Below are 22,582 nucleotides of genomic sequence, written 5' to 3' on the forward strand. Positions count from 1 at the left end.
ATATCCTTGATAATCATATATGATGCAAAACCATGAGTCATCTTGCTGACAAATATGTATGATACTAACTCTGTGTCCACATCATCTCATTGAAGCCACATGCAATGCTATACAACGTCTTTATTCTCTCAGTGACAACCATCTGTATTGGTGTACTATGCATGCATGATGTCTTGGATAACATTTTATGATACTGAACAACAAGTCATTCCCATGACAAACATATATGATGCCATACTATGTGTCATCTCTTTGACAACCACATGTGATGATTCATTGTGTCTGCACTATTTCCCTGGCAAGTATTTATGATGCGACTCTATGTCTGCAGCATATTCCTGACAAACATGTGTTAACACTATACAACTTCTACATTATCTCCCTGACAATTTCCTGTTTTACACTAAACTGTGTCTACACCATATCCTTGATAACCACATGGTACTATACCATGTCTCCATCATCCTATGTCTCCTTGGCAAGCATATGTGATGCTATACTAAGTCTATGTTATATCATGGCATCACATACCATGCGTGATGCTATTCTATGAGGCATAGAATATGAAGTATGAACTATGTGTCATCTTCCTGAAGACACAGATGATGCTAAATTACATCAATACCATCTACCTGATGACCACGTATGAAGCTACACCAAGTCTATGTTATCTGTCTGATGACCACATATGATGCTATATTTTATCTATGTCATGTATCTGACTACTATGTTTTAATTTACACTGTGTTTGTTATCCTCTTTATAATAATGTATGATAGTATACTATATCTTTATCCTATTCTTTATAACCATGTATGATACTGTTCCATATCTTCGTATTTCTTAGAAATCCAGGTATGATGCTATAGTATTTATACCTCATTGACCTGGCCAACATGGTCTGCAGGGTCCACTATATCACATTGCCACCTTTAGAAAGGTGGTGATATTTTATGTATATATCCTATTGGTTCTGTTTTATACATATATATATATATCCTATTGATTCTGTTTTATACATGTATCCTATTGTATTTTATATATATCCTATTGGTTCTGTTTTATCCTATATATAATTTTATATATTTTATATTTTTTATATATTATATATTTGTATGTTTTATACTATATTTACTATATGTATAATTCTGTTCATACTATATATAAATATATAACCAATAGTATATAAATACACACACACATATATAGTATGTAACCAATATTATATAAGTATACATACACACATATTTATATATGAAGGCTGAGAAGTCTTGTGATATGCCATCTGCAAGCTGGAGAATCAGGAAAATCAGTGGTGTAATTCAGTCCAAGTCTGAAAACCTAAAAACTTGGGGAACCAATAGTGTAACTCTTAGTCTGAGGCCAAAAACTTGAGAGAACTGAGGAGGGCACTGGTGTCAGTCTTGGAGTCTGAGGATCTGAGAACCAGGAGCTCTGATGACTGAGGGCCAGAGAAGGTGAAGATGGATGTCCCAGCTCCAGAAGAGAGAAGAATTTCATCCTTCCTCTACCTTTTGTTGTATCTGGGTCCTCAATGGATTGGATGATACCTGCCCACATTGGTGAGGGTGGCTCTTCTTTACTCAGTCTAACACCCTCACAGACACACCCAGAAATAATGTTTTAACAACTACTTGGGTATCCCTTAACACAGTCAAGTTGATGCATAAAATTAACCATTGCAATGCCACACTGTGTCTGTGTATAACTTGTTACCCACGTATGACACTATACTATATGTGCATCATCTCACTGATAACCAAATACATTGTCATGATGTTTCTGAGGTATCCTAAAGTGTGTTATGCCTATCTTATTCTTTGGTAGTCATATATGATGTTGTACTGACAATTTTCTTGATGATCATGTATGATACTATATAATATATGCATCATGGCCAGGTGTGGTGGCTCATGCTTGTAATTTCAATACTTTGGGAGGCCAAGGTGGGAGGATCGCTTGAGGCCAGGAGTTTGAGACCAGCCTGGGCAACATAGGGAGACCCTATCACTACAAAATATTAAAACAAAATTAGCCAGGTGTGGTGGCGTGCACCTGTAGACCTAACTACTCAGTAAGCTGAGGAAAATAACTTGAGCCTAGGAGTTCAGGGTTACAGTGAACTATGATTATGCCACTACACTCCAGTCTGAGTGACAGAGTGAGACCCTGTCTCCTTGATGAATATATTCATTAATGAACACACACACACATGCACACACACACCCCTCGTATTCTAGACAGCCATAGGTGGTGTTACATTGTTTGAAATATATTGGACAACAATGTGTGATGTTATGTTATTGCTATATCACCCCTTTAATAACCCCATAAGATGCTATAATATGTTACTTTATACTACTTCTGTGTCATATTCGTAATAACCATTTATTACACTAGGCTACAATTAATCTCCAGGACAAACATATATGATACTACACTATGTCTGTGCCATTTGGAAAACAGGGTATGATGATACAGTATTTTTGTGTTACTTCCCTGATCACTTAATTTATGATGCTGCAATATGTCTGCTTCATTTTCATGATAAGCACCTGTGACATTACAACATATCTGTGTCAAATCCATGGTATCTTCATATGACACAAAATTATATGTCATCACCCAGATACCTTTTTTTTCCTGCATCCAATCATCCACGAGACACCGATGCTTTGTATGGCACTATGCTATGTGTCATCTCCCTGATAATGTATGACACCGCCCTGTATCTGCATTATCTGTCTGACAACCTAAGTAAGCTTATACTATTTTTTGAGCCATATCCTTGACAATTGTATATGAAGCTATACTATGTCTCATCATGTTCTTGACAATGGATGAAACTATGCTATGCTTGCATATATTTAAGAATCATGTATAATTTTATATGTATGTGTGTATGTATACACATGTTTGTATATATACACATGTATATACACATGTAAACACACATGTTTGTATATATACACATGTGTATATATACATGTGTCTGTATGCATATAGGTATATATACACACATACATACTATGTGTATACATACACATATATGTGTGTATATATAATATATATACATGTGTATATATCTAAAATTATACATGATTATATATTATGTATATATATATTACATTCTGAGATACTGGGAATTAGAACTTCAACATATGAATTTTAAAAGGACACAATTCAGCATACAATATCACATATGACATACTGTGTATTTGCTTCTTTTGCCTGAAGACTGCATATTATTTTATGTTTTTATAATCTTCCTGAAGCCACTTAAATTACACTGTAACTTCATCATGCCCTTTACAAAGGACTGTGCTACACCTTATGGGTGACATGGCCTAGTTATTTAAGGATGATGCTACAATATATTTACTTTGTCTCCCTGATGATCATTTTATTTGTAAGAACATGTTTTCATCCTCTCCTTGGCAACAACTTGTAATTCTCCACTACCTCTGTGTCATTGCCTTGATAACCACATGTACTCTTTCTGTATCATCTTTCTGACTACCACATGTGATGCTGTATAACATATGTCTTATATCCCTGATAGCCACATGTGATGCTGTCTTATCTCTTACCTCTCTGTAGGACCTTTATGAGATTACACTATGTCTACTTCATCTCCCTGATGGCCACAGATGGCAGCTGCATTACATGTGTGCCATCTCCCTGATCACATATGCCCCTACGCTGTCTGATTCATCTTTCTCATGACCATATATCCTGCTTCACTATGTGTAGATCCTTTCATGACAACAGTTTTTGGCTCTGTGCTGTGTCTGTGTGTGTCTGTATGTCCATACTGTGCTATACCATGCTCTGCTCTGCTATGCCATAGTATATACCATACTATACTGACTTATGTGTGTACATTGTCTTTTTTGGAACCAAGTATAATGTTACATTCTGTCTCATCTCCATGGTCAACATGTATGATGTTATGTGATATCGAGATCACCTTCTTTCTCTTTTTCTTTTTTCTTTGAGGCAGAGTCTCGCTCTGTTGCCCAGGCTGGAGTGCAGTGGTACGATCTTGGCTCACTGCAACCTCTACCTCCCAGGTTCAAGTGATTCTCCTGCCTCAGCCTCCTGAGTTATGTCACGTTCTTGGTAATCATGTATGATGTTATCCGGTGTGTTATCTCTTTGGTCACTGGATGTGATGCTAAACTATGCCCGTGTCATCTGCTGTCAACAATATGTTATGCTACCTACTGTGTTCCTTATCTTCTTGGTGATCATATATAATGATGCACTGTCTGGTATGTCTGTTTCATATCACTGGAGGCCTGGACGTTGCTACACTTTGTCTTCATCATCTCAGTGATGACCGCCTATTGCGCTTCATTTGTATTCTTCATTTCCTTGAAAACAGAAGTGTTTTCCTATGTCTGTGTCACCTTGTTGAAAACCACACCTAAGCTATACTGCTGCCATCCCCTACCTGTTAATCATGTAGGATGGTATATTCTGGGTTATCTCCGTGGTGATCGTATAAAAAGCTGCCATGTGTCTGCAATGATAAACATGCTAATTGTGGACTGTGCTCTTATATGTTTGCATCTGTGTGTCTTAGACAACTATGTGTGCAATAATATCACGCCAAATCTCCTTGGCAACCATATGTGATGCCACATTTTGGGTCCTATCACTGATGGTCATGTTTGGTGCCCCAAGACATCTGCATCATCTCTGACCGCTATGTGTTGTACAATATTGTCACTGCGTATAGCATCCTAAATGCTACAAAGGAGCATGTAACATTTGACAAGCATGTATATTGCTAAACTATTTCTCTGTCATCTCCTTTACAATCGCAATCGTGTATGAGTCTGTACTATATCTGAATCATCTCCTAGATAACAAAGTGACGTGCAATTTTAGGATTCGTCTTTCAGAACCACACATGAGAAGATCATCTTCTTGATAATGATTTGTAACACTATCTTTTGTTTGGGTCTTGGTATCACCACATATTGTGTTAAAACATGACTGCATGATATCATTCATATCCACATGTGATGTTATACTATGTGTACTTCATTTCCTTAAAATCTATAGATGATATTATACTAAGTTACTGCCTTTGTAACCATGTGTTATACCTCCCTTTTTCTGAGTCATCACCTTGATAACCACACATGACATTATACTGTCCCTTTCATCATGGGTAATGTTTTTGTCCTTGGTAACCACATATGATGCCTGCTGTTTATACAGACTAACCCCTTTGTGACATTTATGATGCCATAATATAAGTTATTTCCATGAGGAAAACCTACAGTGCTACATTTGTGTAAGTCATCTCCTTGATATTCATGTATAATGCTATCCTATGTGCCATTTTAAAATTACCATATGTGATGGTACTCTACATGTACATCATCCCACTGATAACCATGTGATACTGTAAGTGTATCATCTCCTTGGAACTAGGTATGGTTCTAAAATCAATCTTTGTAGAGTCCTTGTGCAACACATATATCCCTGCACTATGCGTATGTCATGCTTTTGATGGCCACTAGTAAGCTACAGTGTCTCTGTCATCTCCCTGATCATCATGTATGACATTCAACATGTCTGCACCTTCTGCCAGAAGACAGTCATCCTATCTATCTATCTATCTATCTATCTATCTATCTATCTATCTATCTATCTATCTATTGAGAGAGTCATCTCTCTCTCTCTTTCTTTACATTAGGTCTACTCATGTTCCTAAAGGCCTTTATAATGCAACAATATTTCTGTGACATTTCTTTGATAAACACATAGGACATCACATCACATCTGTGTCTACCTCATTTACTTTATAACCATGAGTGACACTGTACTATGTCTGCACCACCTCCTTGATAAACAAATATGGTGCATCTTTATAACCATGTATGATCTTGGAACCTGGTCTTTTCCCTGATTCCATACTGAGGATTATCCTATATTTTGGGTCATTTCTCTGACCATAATGTATGATGCTACAATATATCTACATCATAAACTTGATAACCATGGATGGTGCTATAATACTACATGCACCATCTCTTTGATAACCACAAACGATGCTCTACTATGTGTACCACATCTCCTTTACAATCATTGATGATCTATGTTATTTGTCACCACTTTGATTACTACTTATAATTCTACATTGAGCCATCATGTTGATATCCATATATGATGCCACTCTGTGTCATCTCTTTGAAAACCATGTATGATGTTACACTCTGTGGACCTTACATCCAAGAGGACTACATATGATGTTACACTAGATTATGTCATCTCCCTTATCCCCCCATTTGGCATTATATTGTCTGTCTTCCTCATCTCACTGATGATCACTTATGAGGATACATGATGTCTGCTTCACTGTCTGCATTAATATGTATTGTGCTACATCTTATCAGAGTCATCACCTTGAAAACCACCCACGATGCTACATGTTTTCATCACCGTCTTGAAATTTATGCTGGATTCAATACGATATCTGTCTTAGATAATGTTGCACTAATGTATGTCATCCCTTTGCCAATCACATGATATGTTTGCGTCATTGATAATCATATATAATTCTAGGCTATAGCCCACCATGACAACCACATACCATGCTATACTATGTCTGTATCACCTTTTAACATACTACATATGTTGTTACATTATGACTTTTTCACCTCCTTGAGAGCCATGTATGATGCTTCTGTACTATGGCTAAACTTCCTGATGACAGTGATGCTACATAATGTCTGCATCATACCCTTGGCAAAAACATATGGTGCCACACTCTGCATCATAATTTTATTAAGTATGTGTTATGGTATAGTATTACTGCAGCACACTTTGACAAATACATGATGCTCTGCTTTAATTCATGTCGTGTAGTGATGTAAACTATATTTGCATCCTTTACTTGATGACGATATATGATGCTATACTATGATTTTATTATTTCCACAATATTCTCAAATGACAATCTATTATGGGTCATCTTTTTGATGGTAACATATGGTGTTACTCTATGTATGTGTCATCAAGTTAAGTACCATGTATATGCTATTCTATGTTTGCCTCTTTTTCTTGATATCTATAAAGTGTGCTAATTTATGGGTCAGTTTCCTGATGACCATGTTTGATGCTGGAAGATGTCTGCATTATCTCTTTGAACATCAAGTGGGATTAATACTATAACTATGTCTTTTCTGCGATGACCCTGTGTGATGCTAAACTATTTATGTGATGCCTCCTTGACAATAACCTCTGATAATCATCTCCCTGAGAATGATGTGTGATGCTGTAACATACCCCGTCTGTAGTAAATCCTGTGATACTAGACTCTATTTGGGTCTTCTTAATAACACTGAATATATGTACTATGTTTCATCTCATTACTCCTAGTTATTATCCTACAATATAATTGTCTCCGTCAACCATATGCAATGCTATCTTATGTGTCATATCCTTAATAGCCATATATAATGCTACACTATATCTACTTCCTCTTCTTGATAACCACATGCAATGTTATACTATTGTCTGTATCATGTCCTTCAAAATTCCTTATGATATTATGCTGTAGTTCATCTCATTTAGGACAGTTTATAACACTACAATGTTTGTGCCATCACCTTGAAAGTTACATATGATTATACATTATTTCTGCATATTTTCACTATAGCTATTTTATTAGTCACATATTTCTAATATCTGTGATATTTAAACCTTTGTGATTTCCCTGACAACCATGTATGATGCAACATTATGTCTTCGTTGTCTTACTGAGACCTTGTATGACTATTACCCTGAAAATAATATACTGCTACACTATATCTAATATGTAATTATCTCCTTGACAACCACTTACGGTTACATACCATGTCTGCATTGTTTTTAACAGCAATACATGAATTTGTACCACGTTTACATCAATTTTAAAATAACTATGCAAGATATTATGAGTAATCTCACTGATGACAGTATTTGAGGCTGCAAGATATCTGTGTTATCACCTTGACAACTATATATGGTGCCACACTATATGTGCAAAACCTGCTTGAGAAGTACATATGATGCTGTTATGACTGCATTATCTCTTTGATAACTATGTATGATGTTTAAACCAAAGTTGTTCTCTTTGATAGTCACATATTATGAATGTCCATGTTCATGTCATCTACTTGAAAACCAAGTATGATACTATACTATTTCTCTGTCATCTCCTTGATAACCTTGTAGAGTGCCATACTATTCTGCATCATCTACTGGACAATTACACATGATAATCATGGATATATGTCATATGTTGGGTATCATCTTTTACAGTCCACATATGACCCTATACGATGTCTCCATTATTTTCTTGATGATCATATGTGATGCTACACTATGTCTTTTTCATCTACTTGAACTTGACAATGATCACACCTCAGGCTATACTATGTCTGCATTATCTCCTTTAAATCCTCATGTGATGTACAGTATGTCTGCATTAACATTCAGACTCCTGTGTAGGTACTACTATACATCCAGATCATCTTATTGATGATCATGTATGATGCTACACTGTGTATGTGTCAGCGCCGTAATTCTGACCTATGTCAGTATAATCTCCTTGTCAACAATGTATGACACTACACTAGATCTGCATTATCTCCTTGATAACTGCTTTTGACCCTACAGTACATTTATGTCATCTCTCTGACCACATGTGACACTAAGCTATGTGTATGTCATCTCCCTCATGACCATGCATGACACTACTCTATGTCCACATCTGTGTTGACCACATATGACACTATATTATAACTGTGTCACCCCCTGTGATATGTGTCACTCTGAATTATGACCATGTCATTGCTTGGCAATCATATATGAGAATACCTTGTGTCTACATTATCGTCTCTTTGACAGGCACATATTTCTGTCTGATTCCTCTGATGACTACATTCCTCTGATCCTTCCGATTCCTCTGATGACTACATGTGGTGACTCGACATCATGTCTGCATAAACTCCTTGACAGCCATTTAAGAGATTCTGGAAGTTCATCCATTCACTAATGGACAATTTAAGTTGTTTTTATATCTTGGCTACTGTGACTAATACTGCAATGAGCATGAGGATGCAGATATCTCTTCAAGTTACTGATTTTATTTTCTTTGGATATGTACCCAGTAGAGGGATTGCTGGATTGTATGGTAGCTCTATTTTAATTTTTTTTTGAGGAGCCTTCATACTGTTTTCCATAATAGCTGTATCAATTAGCATTCCCACTAGCAACATTCAAGGGTTTCTTTTTCTCTACACTTTTGCTAACGTTTTAAAATCTCTTGTCTTTTTGACAATAACCATCCTAAGTGCAGGTGATATTTCATTGTGGTTTTGATATGCATTTCTCTAATGATTAGTGAAAGGAGCACCTTTTCATATGTACCTGTTGGCCATTAATATGGTCTTCTTTGGTAAAATCTATTCAGGTTCTTTGCCCATTTTTATTTTTGCTATTGAGTTGTGTGTACTACATTTAGGACGTTAACCCCTTATCACATATGTGATTTACAAACATTTTCTCCCATTTCATGGGTTGCCTTTTCATTTTTAAAATTATTCTCTTGCCTGTGCAGTAGCCTTTACTTTCATGTGGTCCCACTTGTTTATTTTTGCTTTTGTTGCCTGTGCTTTTGGTGTCATGTCCAAAAAGTGATTGCCAAGACCAATGTCAAGCTGCCTTTTATATTGTCTTCTAGAAGTTACACAGTTTCGTATCTTGTGTTTGTCTTTAATTTATTTAGGGTTAATTTTTGTAAATAGTGTAATATTCTTCAGCATGTGGATATCCAATTTTGCTAGCACCATTTATTAAAGAGATTTTTCTTTCTCCGTTGTGTATTTTTGATGCCTTTGTTAAAGATTAGTTGACCATATATGTGTGAGTTTATTTTTAGGCTTTCTATTGGTCTATGTGTCTGTTTTTATGCCAGTACTATTTTGATTACTATGGCTTTGTAGTATAGCCAAGATATGGGAACAACCAAAGTGTTCATTGACAGATAAATGGATAAATAAATGTGAGATATATATATATAGTAAAATACTTTTATTTTCACCATAAAAGAAGAAAACATTGCCATTTGTGACAATATGGATGAGCCTGGAGGATTTAAGTGAAATAAACCAGACACAAAAGGACAAAATACTGTATGATATACTTTGATGTGGAATCTAAAAAAGTTGAACTCATGAAGATAGAGTAGGAGGGTGACTACTAGGGGTCAAGGGGTGGGAAAAATGGGGAGATGCTGGTCAAAGGGCACAAACTTAGGTTATAAGAGGAACAGGTTCTGGGGTCTCAAGTATAGCATGGGTAGTGGTGGATGTGCTAATTAACTCAATTTTGATGTCGTTACACAATATATTTGTATATAAAATCATCATGTTGTACAATTTGAATATATATAATTTTTATTTGTCAAAAACAAACATTTTATAAAAGTACTTATATGAAATTATTTTAGACAGCAGTTCTTCTCTTTTATTCAATATAATGATTGTATAACTACATTCCCTGTATGCCTAAAAATCTCTTATAAAGGTCAATATTTGCTGGATAGACAAACTTGTAGTTGCAGAACTTAGATATGTGATTTGCTGGCTGAGGGGTTATGAGCAAGGTTTTTATTTTTATTTATTTATTTATTTTTAAATTTAAGTTCTAGAATACATGTGCAGAACGTGCAGGTTTGTTACATGGTTATACATGTGCCATGGTGGTTTGCTGCACCTATCAATCCTAGGTTTTAAGCCCTGCAAACATTAGGTATTTGTCCTAATGCTTTCTCTCCCCTTTCTCCTCTTGCCCCTACCCCCGGACAGACCCTGGTGTGTGATGTTCCCCTCCCTGTGTCCATGTGTTCTCATTATTCACCTACCACTTATGAGTGAGAACATGCGGTGTTTGGTTTTCTGTTCCTGTGTTAGTCTGCTGAGAATAATGGCTTCCAGCTTCATCCATGTCTCTGCAAAGGACATGAACTCATTCTTTTTTATGGCTGCAAGGAAATTTTTGGATACAAAAATTCTGGCAAAAATGGAAACACCTTGTGACTAACATACTTTTAAGCAGTCACATATCCTTTATGTTATAATCAGGTGTAGAATTTTATTGGTGATTTAGTGTAATTACACAGTATTTCATTGTCTCCTTCAAAATTACATTTGCATGCTTGCTGTCTTACTCGCTAGGACTTTTCAAAGGTGATCCCTTGCTCATACATATAAGTCTTCCTTATACCCTAGAATGTAAATATCCTGAGGCTGGAGAATTTTATTTTTTTAATTAACTATTTACATTTTTTTATCTTCTCATAGATCCTGGCTTTTAATAACCATACCTTAAGTGTAATTAATCCACCCCTCTCATTTTAAATATCATTATTGATAGAAATAATTTACTCAACAATGTGTATCAAAATATCTACTTTGTGCCAGAATTGTTTTAGAAATATGGGATATTTGAGTGAACAAAAGAGATAGGGATCCCTGCCTTCATGGAGGTACATTGTGAAGGGAGAGGCAGACAATATGTAACACTATACTCATATCTTATATAGAATGCTAGATTACATGGAATGTTTGACTGCATAGAATGTTAGAAGCTGGTTCACACTAAGGGGGGATAAAAAAGGTAGAATTAAAGAATCAGGATTCTTAGGGTGAATGAGAATAAAATCAAGCTCAATTCTAATTTTATTTTCTCTATAATCTGATATTTGCTCTGGCCGTGATTCTATTCTTCCCTTGTTTGATAAAACATTGCTTTGAAAATATCTTTTTTTTTTTTTCCTTTTGCATGCTTTGTAAACTTCTTCTCATTCAAGGAATGAGAAGTCTTTCTAGGAAGTCTTGATGTTTAGAATGATCTTTTTTATTTATCTCTGGTGTTTGCTCCTAATTCCCTTCTTAAAATTTAGATATCATCTAATAGTTACCTGTGCAGCAACATCTATCTATGTATCTATCTATCTGTGTATCTATCTATCTATCTACTTTTTCTTCTTCATTGGAATTATTCTGAAGGCTGATATTTTTGGTTCTTAATTGTATCCCTATCTGTAAAAAAATTACAGTGTTTCAGGCCATATTATTTCTGAGTTTTCTGAAGTTTAGAAATATAGTTTTATAAAATTTAAAGTGTTGATCTATGCAGGACATTCTCTTTCATGTCATTGACTCTGAAACCAAATTGGTCACTTCCCTTTGAGGCTTTTGAAATGTCCAACTGAATTTCAAGTTATATGTTTTTTAATTACATTAATTCTAAAATGGCAAGATTTATCATTTTTGTACTTCCTCATGAAGTTGACATTGTCAGAAAGGCAAGTAAAAAAATTATTACAGCATTTTACTTTTCTCTGGATGCAAATCAAGTACCTACAATTTTGTGTACTTGCTATATTTTACTACTATGTAAAGCTATTATTAGAGATTTTAAAAAGCAGTCTTCATCTGGCAAGGCAAATTATAACTTTTCTTCTAACAAAAATTTTACTACTCATGTTTTTCTCTTTCAATATTTATTTATTTAACTTATTCATCCTTTACTTATAAGGAAATGTCCATAGTACTTACTTCATCCATTTCTCCATCCATCCATCCATCATCCATCCATCCATCCATCCATCCATCCATCCATCCATCCATCCATCCATCATTCATCCATCCATCATCCATCCATCCATCCATCATCCATCCATCCCTCCCTCCATCCATCCATCTATCCATCCATCCATCATCCATCCCTCCATCCATCCATCATCCATCCATCCATCCATCCATCCATCCATCCATCCATCCATCCTACAGCTATTTATTGAATGGCTACTATAGGCTTGGCACTTTTGGTCGCTGGAGGCAGAGCAGGAACAAAGTGTTCGATTAGGTTTTTCTGTGGAAAAGGATTTTTGAAGCCTGTTTTTCACCTGTTGAGTAGTGGCTGATGCTCCTTCTTGGGATGTTCCTTGTGCACCTTGCAGAAACTCAGACTCACACCTGGTGTATCATGCTGGTCTTGCTGCTTATTTCATCACCTGCCTCTTGAAACTTGCTCTAATTCCTCTTTTTCTCTTAAAGGTTTTTCTTTTTGGATTCCTGTTTCTTGCTCTCTTTTCTACCTTGGAATACATTATTTGTTCTAATCAGCTCAGGATTACCGGGGAACTCCCTCTCGCCCTCTCCTGCAGTGGCACCAGCAGGCATTTAGAGTATTAAGTATCCGGCTCTCACCATTGGCAAGAAGATGAACTTAGCACAGAGCTCGTGTGTCAGGGGGATAGATATTTATACAATGCAGGGTCTTTTATCCAAAGTTCTGTATTTAAGATGAATTTATATGTATCTCCACCCCTCTCAAAAGGAACAGCAAGAATTTTCAGTGCTGCCACAAGAAAATGCATTGCCAAACTGGAAGGACATGGAGGTGAAATTTCAAAGGTGAGTTGCTTTCTCATTTGGAGGAGTTTATTTACTTTCAAAAAATAAAGAGCAGGGCATGGGTGCAGTGCCTCATACCTATAATCCCAGCACTTTGAGAAGAAGAGGTGAGAAGATTGCTTGAGGCCAGGAGTTCAAGACCAACCTGGGCAACATAAGGATACCACATCTCTACAAAAAAACAAAGTCAGCTGCATGTGGTGTCACACATCTGTAGTCCCACCTACTCTGGAGGCTGAGGCAGGAGGATCGCTTGAGCCCAGGAGGTCAAGGCTGTAGTGAGATGTGATTGCACCACTGCATTACAGCCTGGGTGACAGAGCAAGACCCTATCTCAAATTAAAAAAGCAAAAAGCACATGCTTATTATGAATAGGTCTACTGCAACTGAAGTACTAAGATTTGTTCAATTGTCTCATTTTTTTTTTCTAGAAATCACTCACCTAAAGACTTTATTTTTAACTGTGCCCTCAAACTTAGCATAATAATGATTTCTAAAACCTCTTAAAAAGTATGGAGCAACATTCTCTTTCACTCTCAGCAAAATATTTAGTTAGCTGAAAATACTTAATACAGCAATTTAAGGAGCGTGTAAAGTGCTCTTCCTGTTCCGGTAAACACATAAGTTTATGTTGTGCAAAAAATATGCTGTGCAGCGAGTGTCAAGTGTTCTGTAAGTTAGATGCAATTGAGGAAGTAGTTCCTGGAAATACGTAAAACCTAAAATATAAAATTATCCACTTTGAAACTACAAAGCTGTATCTTAGGATTTTGTATAAACTTACCCCAAAATATCATTCCCAGAGCAGGCCCACCTAGTCAGTGATCTGAAGTTTAGATGTGTCATCAGAACTTCGTAGAGTAGACTAGGACTTGGTGGCTCTCACCTCCCAGCTTAGCCCAATCCCTTGGGTCCCTGTCTGAGATCAGCTGTGTTCTTGCTTTGTAAAATATCAGCTTGATGATTTTAGGTTTCTGAAGGCTCCATCTGGACCCTGGAACTCTGCCCCATGCTGTGCTCTCGGCTCTTCTGCCTCTGCACCTACAGCTGGTGATCATTGCCCTCTGGCTGGTCAGTGGTGGTCTCCAGGGCATGCAGACTATGGCCTCTTCATAAGCTGGGAGGCTTATGGATGGCAGGAGGGGATGGAAAAGTGGGTGTGGGTGTGGGAGGCAGGACGAGGAGGAAGCCTGGCCCACATTTCTGAGTGTATGACTAGGTAGCTATTGATACATCTGGTGTGTCCCCTCCACAAGTAAACATCTATTTTCATGAATAGTGACTATAAAGAATTCTCTAGTGCTATTTTATTAAATTTTATGCTTTTTAAGTGAACATATTATTGAATTGGCATCTGGTAAGGGCATTTCTATGGGGTGCAAAGCTAAAGTATTCAGTCATTCAGCAAACATTTTTAGAGAGTGTCCACTATGCTGGGTGTTGCACAGCCACTGGTAACACAGTGATAAAAACACAAATGGCCCTGCCCTCCTCAAACCTTCAGTCATTGACGAGATGGCCCGAATCACTGTCTTCTGGTGATTAGAGAGGGATGTAAACATGATGCCCAAAGGAATGCAGGACTAACAGGTTCCTCTGATGGTCACTCAGATACCAACTGGCAACACCTGGCACATGCTATACTTGGGGTGGCAGTAGATGAGAACCTCCTTTCTTGTAGGTTCTAACATTCACTTATTCTGTGGCCCAGATTAGAGAAGGATCTGTGTGCTTTTTTGTTTTTTATTTATTTAAATTTATTATTATTTTTATTTATTATTATTCTTTTTTTTGAGACGGAGTCTTGCTCTGTCACCCAGATTGGAGTGCAGTGGCATGATCTTGGCTCACTGCAACCTCCACCTCCCGGGTTCAAGTGATTCTCCTGCCTCAGCCTCCCCAGTAGCTAGAATTATAGGTGTGCGCCACCACGCCCGGCTAATTTTTGTGTTTTTAGTAGAGATGGGGTTTCGCCATGTTGGTCAGGCAGTCTTGAACTCCTGACCTCAGGTGATCCACCTGACTCGGCCTCCCAAAGTGCTGGGATTACAGGCCTGAGCCACCGCCCCCGGCCTGGATCTGTGTGCTTTTGACCACAAAGACGACACCAGGGTTTGGCTATGAAGGATCCTGACTCGTGTGTTCATCCACACCAGGGCCCTGCGTCTTTGCATAGAGAAGGGCATCATGCATTTTGGAAAGAAGCTAGGTGGGGAATACTCAAATTATATGGATGCTTTGGTCTTTATGCTTAAAAATGTGTGGAGTAGGCAATTAAATTTTCTCTCTGGATTTTAATTTCCATGTATTCATCCCTGCAATATTTTTTTTTTCCATCATGAAGAAATTGTTCTATGCAAGAATAAATACCAGACTAGGAAGGTGACATGTGCTTAGTAATGTCCTCTTTTTGCTGATAAGAAATGTGTTTGGAACCATTACACAAAGCTGTGATCATTTTTCTTTCTTTTTTGCAGATTTCTTTCAACCCTCAAGGGAACCGTCTTCTAACTGGTAGCTCTGACAAAACGGCTAGAATCTGGGATGCTCAGACTGGCCAGTGCCTCCAGGTTCTTGAGGGGCACACTGATGAAATCTTTTCATGTACTTTCAACTATAAAGGCAACATCGTCATTACAGGTATGGAAGACATCAACACCATAGACTCATTTTTTTTCTTGATTGGCTGTTAGAGTTTCCAAGCTGAATACTAACAGGAGTTCATCCCCATTCCCTATCTCTTTTCTATAGTCACTAGCTCATCTTGGCCTGCCCTCATATTTTCATTATTTAATTTTAGTTTTATGAGGACCTGCAGGAGTGAGCTCTGCCATTGACTATAGTAAGGCTTTGTGAACTTTGAATTTTATTTGCTGTAGATAAGGTAATAATTTATCTAGATTTAGTAACCTTACTAGTTACTAAATTTCCCCAGGTGTTGTATATCAATTGAATGGTTGATATTTAGTCAGCCAGGTGCATTGGCTCATGCCAGCAATGTCAGTGCTTTGAGAGGCTGAGGCAGAAAGAATGCTTGAGGCCAGCCTGGGCAACATAGCAAGACCCTGTCTCTACAAAAAATAGAGCATTAGCTGGGCATGGTGGCATGCACCTGTAGTCCCAGCTGCTCAGGAGGGTGAGGCTGGAGGAGCACTTGAGCAAGGAGCTGGAGGCTTCGATGAGCTATGGTCATGCCACTGTACTCCAGTCTGGGTGACAGAGTAAGACCCTGTCTCAAGAAAAAAATTCAGTTTATGGCAGTAAGTGTTAGTAACCAAAACAAGTCAGGATCAAAATTCTCCCTAGTTGGCTTTACAGCCCATTAGAGATTTATTCTTTGAGCAGAGTTGTTTTCTCCCCTGCTAAAGCACTAATGTTTGGGGGGAAAAGAACATGTATTAACTGTTTTTCAACCATTAACAGTTTATGGTGAATTAATAATATTAGCAACTTTTCATAAGAAAAGGGTAGCTTCGATTGTGGAAAGGGGAGAAAAATGACAAGATGATGGTATCATGTTAGTGCAGTGGCTCGAGGGGAGGCCTTGGCAGGGAACGGGTGCCACAGTGGTGTGGAGTAGGGTGCCCTAAGTGAGCACAGAAGACTGGATCTGCCTAAGTACCAGTGATTCTCACTGTGTTGAGCAAATTTAAAATTACTGGTCTAATAAGTTAAATGCCACAGGCCCAAGGTTGGCTTTACATATTGGCTAATTAGGTGGTTTCCTAGTCAGGTAACTTCAGGGGTGCTGAGAATTATCTCCCCATACCACCTAAAATGCCTCCCCAGTCTACTTAATCATGGACAGTTTCCAAAATCACAGGGCTTATGATCTTCAAAATCTTCGGGCTTATGATTTTCAAGTGTTAACTAAAATGTAGGTACTTCGAAAACACTGGGAAAATAAGCCATAGATTTTTGTTGTCAACACAATATCAAATCCTTCTCCTTGATGAGAAAAGAGGTGAGAGGCTATGATGGAGGGCACAGGGCACTCCTGCAGGGAGTGAGAAAGAAGGAAGACCAGCCTTTCCTAGCCCACATGGCCTCATGTGAGACTGGCTCTACAGTACCTCTTCTCTCAACCAGTTTTCACAGAGGACCCTGGAGAGTTTAGTGAAAGAAATTTTGTTGTTGTGCCTTGCTTTGGTGCTGGCACATACATTCCTGAGTGCTTCTAAGATGCCACTGAGTAATTTAGTGTATCCCAAAGCACCAAAGTGCTTAACGTTGGCTCACTAGACAACAGAGCTTTTTAGAATGGGGTGACACTTCTCTCTTGCCATCGATAGAGCAATCACTTTATTTGAAAGAGTCTACTCTATTTTCCGAGTGGACGCCAGTGTGATTAACTGCAGGCATTTTGTCATGGGCTGCCTGAGGCTGGGTTTAGAATCACGAAGAAAATGGCAGAAAAGTAGTTGGCAGGGTCTTTACATTTTTTAAAACATGAAGTGTCGTTTTGTGGGATATGGTTTTTATAGGCTTTCCTAGTTCCTAAGGCACTCACACTTCTTATGCTGATGTTATGTGCCTAGTCCCTGAAGGTGAGAAAACCAGTAGTGCCCACTGATGATGAGAAAATCCCACTAAAATTTTGAAAAGTTCCAGAGTGGTATGTCCTGCCTCCTCCTAAGCTTATCACCCAAACCTGGAGATATTCAAAGTTACTGTATTTCCACTGGGCAGTGATGTTTGAGGGGACGGCAGAGGGGATGGCTGAGGTGGCTGCATTCTCAAGTTCTCTCGCATTCTAAGAAGCCATGAATCTTGCTAGTGTAAGTAAGCAGGATGTGTACCTGCTTAATTTACAACTAGCTGGTATCGTGAAAAAAAAAAATCACTACTTCAAAAGTGCCTGAGCTGCTCAGAGACTCTGAAGCTAGGTGCGGAGAACCTAGCCCATTTAGTACATTGCTAATTACCCATGGCCCAGAAAATGTCAACATGTAGAAAGAGAGAATGAGGTGAATGAAATGAAGAAAAAAATAACTCTGTGAAATCTGTTTTATCAGGCAGCAAGGATAATACCTGTAGGATATGGCGTTGACTGAGGGAAGCTGGTCAGTGAGCAACCTTGCTAACAATGGTAATCCGGAACTGGAACTTCACAGACAGCAGCTCCTTTAATATTTCTTACACTTTCTCTTTTTCTACAAGTCAACTATTTATACAACTGTCCTTTATTTCATGGATATGACCATTAAACATGACAAAGTTATGCCACTCCAATATTATTATTTGATGGAGATGGCAGGACACAGCGTAATGTTTGGCTAATGCCACCAGTTATTTCCGTTGTGTTTGTTTTTTAAAAGCATTATGATACTGAAAAAGAAAACCAGAGTAACTTAACAACGTGTCTCCTGGATTTTACTTTGAAGCCTATTGTTATAATTTCTGTTGAATAAAGTGTTTGGAGGAAATTCTTTGTACATCTGTATTTATGATGTATATTTTTAGGGTGAAGTAAGGGAAATAACGTGCATCTTATTTAATAGGAAATATCTTCTGTTCTGTATTGACACATTGAAAAAAATGTTGGCAGGTTTATTTCCAAGGAAAAGTTAAACAGAATATTCAGACTATTGCATTTGAAAATCTGGGTGGAGCCAGGTGCCGTGGCTCACACCTGTAATCCCAGTGCCTTGGGAGGCCGAGGCAGGTGGATCGCTTGAGGTCACAAGTTCAAGACCAGCCTGGCCAACAGGGTGAAAACCCCATCTCTACCAAAAATACAAAAAAAAAAAAAAAAAAAAAAAAAAGAAAAATTAGGCGGGCGTGGTGGTGGATGCCTGTAGTCCTAGCTACTCGGAAGACTGGGGCAGGAGAATTGCTTGAACCCAGGAGGCAGAGGTTTCAGTGAGCTGAAATCGTGCCACTACACTCCAGGCTGGGTGACAGAGCGAGATGCCCTCTCACACACACTAAATAAATAAATAAATAAATAAATAAATACAATCTGGGTGGAAAACGATTGAAGTGTGAGAGAAAATGATCAAATACCAACCTTAGTACTGCTGAAATATTTTAAAATGTTTTTTAAAAGCTTGGTTTATGTAAAAGTACCCAAATGCATATTAAAATTAACGTTAAAAGAAAAGCACAAGCATTAATAAGGCCTGAATCTGAAGCAAGAGAATGCCTGAAAATCTTATAAAATTATTTTTTAAAAAGAGCTTCATTGATATATAATCAATATATAAAATATTGCATATATTTAATATATACATTTTCATGAGTTTGAACATATATGACACCATCATCAAAATCAAGGTACTAAATATTCTCATCATCTTCAACTACTTCCTTGTGTTGTTTTGTGGTTTTTGTTGTTTATTGGTACGAGCACTTTACATGAGCTCTGTCCTTTTAGCATATTTCAAGGTGTATAATACTTTATTGTCAACTATGGGTATTGTGGTTTACAGCAGATCCCCAGAACGTGTTCTAGAACTCATTTTCTTAATAATGCGAATAATACCAGTATGGCTGAGTGCTTACCATGTGCCAGTAGTGCCCAACCACTTCATGTAGAACATCTCATTTAATCTTCCTAGCAACTGTTACAAAGTAGATATAAGCCCTGATTTAAAAACGGGGAAACTGAGTCCCTGAGAAGTTAAGTAATTTGCCAAGGGCATCTGGATATTAGGTGGTCATGTTGGTTTTAGAGAGGTGAGGAAGGTATAGAAGCAAAGTTTGAAGATAGCAGAGGTTGGTACATGAAGTTTAAGAAACTGCTTCCATACATAAAAGTGCAAGGTGAGCAGCAAATGCTATAGAAAGTTATCTAGAAGGTCTAGCTGAGATCATTAATGAGGGTGGCTACATTAAATAAAAGAGTTTCAATGTAATTGAAATATCCTTTCATTAGAACAAAATGCCATTTAGGACTTTCATAGCTAGAGAGGAGAGGTCAGTGCCTCACTTCAAAGCTTTAAAGGATAGGGCTGATTCTCTTGCTAGGGGATAAGACAATTGGTTACTTTAGTTGAGGCCAGTGCTCATTTACCATTCCTGAAATCCTAAGGCCCTTAAGAATTAGGTTAAATAAACTCTGTCTGTGCCCTGTAAATGGAAAAACAGAGCCCGGATGACAGCACTTCTGTTTATAGCATAGTTTACTGAATATTTTAAGTCTACTGTTGAGACCCACTGTTCAGAAATAAAAAAGATTAAAAAAAAAATATTACTGCTCATTGACAATTCACCTGGTCATCCAAGAGCTCTGTTGGAGATGAAAGAGAGGATTAGTTTTGTTTTCATGCTTGCTAACACAACATTCGTTCTGTAGCCTATAGATCAAGGAGTAATTTTGACTCTCAAGTCTAATTATTTAAGAAGTACATTTTGTAAGGCTATACCTGCCATAAATTGTGATTCCTCTGATGGATCTTGGCAAAGTAGATTGAAAACTTTCTAAAAGGGTTTTACCATTCTAGTTGCCATTAAGAACATTCATGATTCATCCTGAATGATGAATCATTTTGAGGAAGTCAAAACATCAACATTAACAAGGGTTTAGTAGAAGTTGATTTCAGTCCTCGTGGATGACTGAGGGGTTCAAGAGATGTGGTTCAAAATAGCAAAAGAACTAGAACTAGAATTAGAAGGTGTGACTGAAATGCTACAATGCCACAATAAAACTTCAGTGGATGAGGAGTTGCCTCTTACGGATATACAGAGTGGTTTCTTGAGATGGAATCTACTCCTGGTGAAGATGCTGTGAACATTGTTGAAATGACAACAAAGGATTTAGAATATTATATAAACTTAGTTGATAAAGCAGCAGAAGGGTTTGAGAGAATTGACTTCAATTTTAAAAGAAGTTTACTGTGGGTAAAATGCCATCAAACAGCATCACATGCTACAGAAGGGTTTGAGAGAATTGACTTCAATTTTAAAAGAAGTTTACTGTGGGTAAAATGCTATCAAACAGCATCACATGCTACAGAGAAGTCTTTCATGAAAGGCAGAGTCGAAGGATGCAGCAACCTTTATTGCCATCTTATTTTAAGAAACTGCCACAGGCATCTGAACTGAACCTGCAATATCTCCAAAGTCTGCCTGCATCAATATTATACATCTGCATACCTGCATTCATTGCAGCATTATTCACAATTGTCAGGATATGGAAACAACCTCCTAAGTGATCACTGATGAACATATGAATAAATAAAATGTGATATATATGAGATAAAGATATATACATATATGTGTGTTAGATTTTCTTACATTACATTGTCAGATAAAGAGATACATACATATATATTACATTTTCTTTATTGATATAGACATATATGTATCACTATATCCATATAGATATATAGATATCACATATTCTTTATCCATCATCCATCCATGCACGCTTAGGTGGTTTCCATGTCTTGGTTATTGTGAATAATGCTGCGGTGAACATGGGAGTTCACACATCTCTTTGAGATACTGATTTTATTTCCTTTGGATATATATCTAGAAGTGGGATTGCTGGATCATATGGTAGTTGTATTTTCAATTCTTTGAGGTTCTTTCATACTATTTTCCATAATGACTTCACCATAACTCCTTATCTTACATATGGTTTGTAATATTTTCTCCCATTCTATGGTTGCGTTTTCTTTCTGTTGATTATTTTCTTATTTGTACAGAATATTTTTAGTTTCATGTAATCTTATTTGCTTTTTTTTTTTTTTTTTTCTTTTACTGCTGGTGCTTTTCCTGTCAAGACAAAAAAAGAAAAGAAATCTTTGCCACAACCAACTCTGTGGAGCTCTCCCCCTATGTTTCCTTCTAGGATTTTTTACAGTTTCAAAATCTCTAATCCATTTTGAGTTGATTCTTGAGTATGATGTAAGATAAGGATCCAATTTCATTTGTTCTTATGTGGATATCCAGTTTTTTCAGCATCATTTATTAAAGAGACTATCCTTTTCCCATTGTGGTTACTTCTTTTAAAACTCCAAAAAAATAGAAGCAGACGCTGACTCTTGCCTATCTAACTCTTTGATTGCTTTAGGGAAGGGTGATACTGTTTTGTTACATCATTCAAAAGAGTCGGCCAATGTATGGTA

At 37.3% G+C, this 22,582-nt stretch overlaps 1 protein-coding gene across 1 annotated transcript in view; it reads left to right on the plus strand.

The window, feature by feature from the left end:
• DAW1 (dynein assembly factor with WD repeats 1) overlaps positions 1 to 18,934 on the plus strand; it is a 49,228-nt gene extending 30,294 nt beyond the window's left edge. The window contains exons 11-13 of the mRNA XM_026451656.1: positions 13,432 to 13,508; positions 15,986 to 16,148; positions 18,524 to 18,934. Coding sequence (XP_026307441.1) covers positions 13,432 to 13,508; positions 15,986 to 16,148; positions 18,524 to 18,558 — 275 coding nt within the window. The 3' untranslated portion in view covers positions 18,559 to 18,934. The remainder of the gene's footprint in view (positions 1 to 13,431; positions 13,509 to 15,985; positions 16,149 to 18,523) is intronic.
• The last annotated feature ends 3,648 nt before the right edge of the window (positions 18,935 to 22,582 follow it).

Source organism: Piliocolobus tephrosceles, chromosome 11, assembly GCF_002776525.5.
Source record: "Piliocolobus tephrosceles isolate RC106 chromosome 11, ASM277652v3, whole genome shotgun sequence".
Lineage (NCBI taxonomy): Eukaryota > Metazoa > Chordata > Mammalia > Primates > Cercopithecidae > Piliocolobus > Piliocolobus tephrosceles.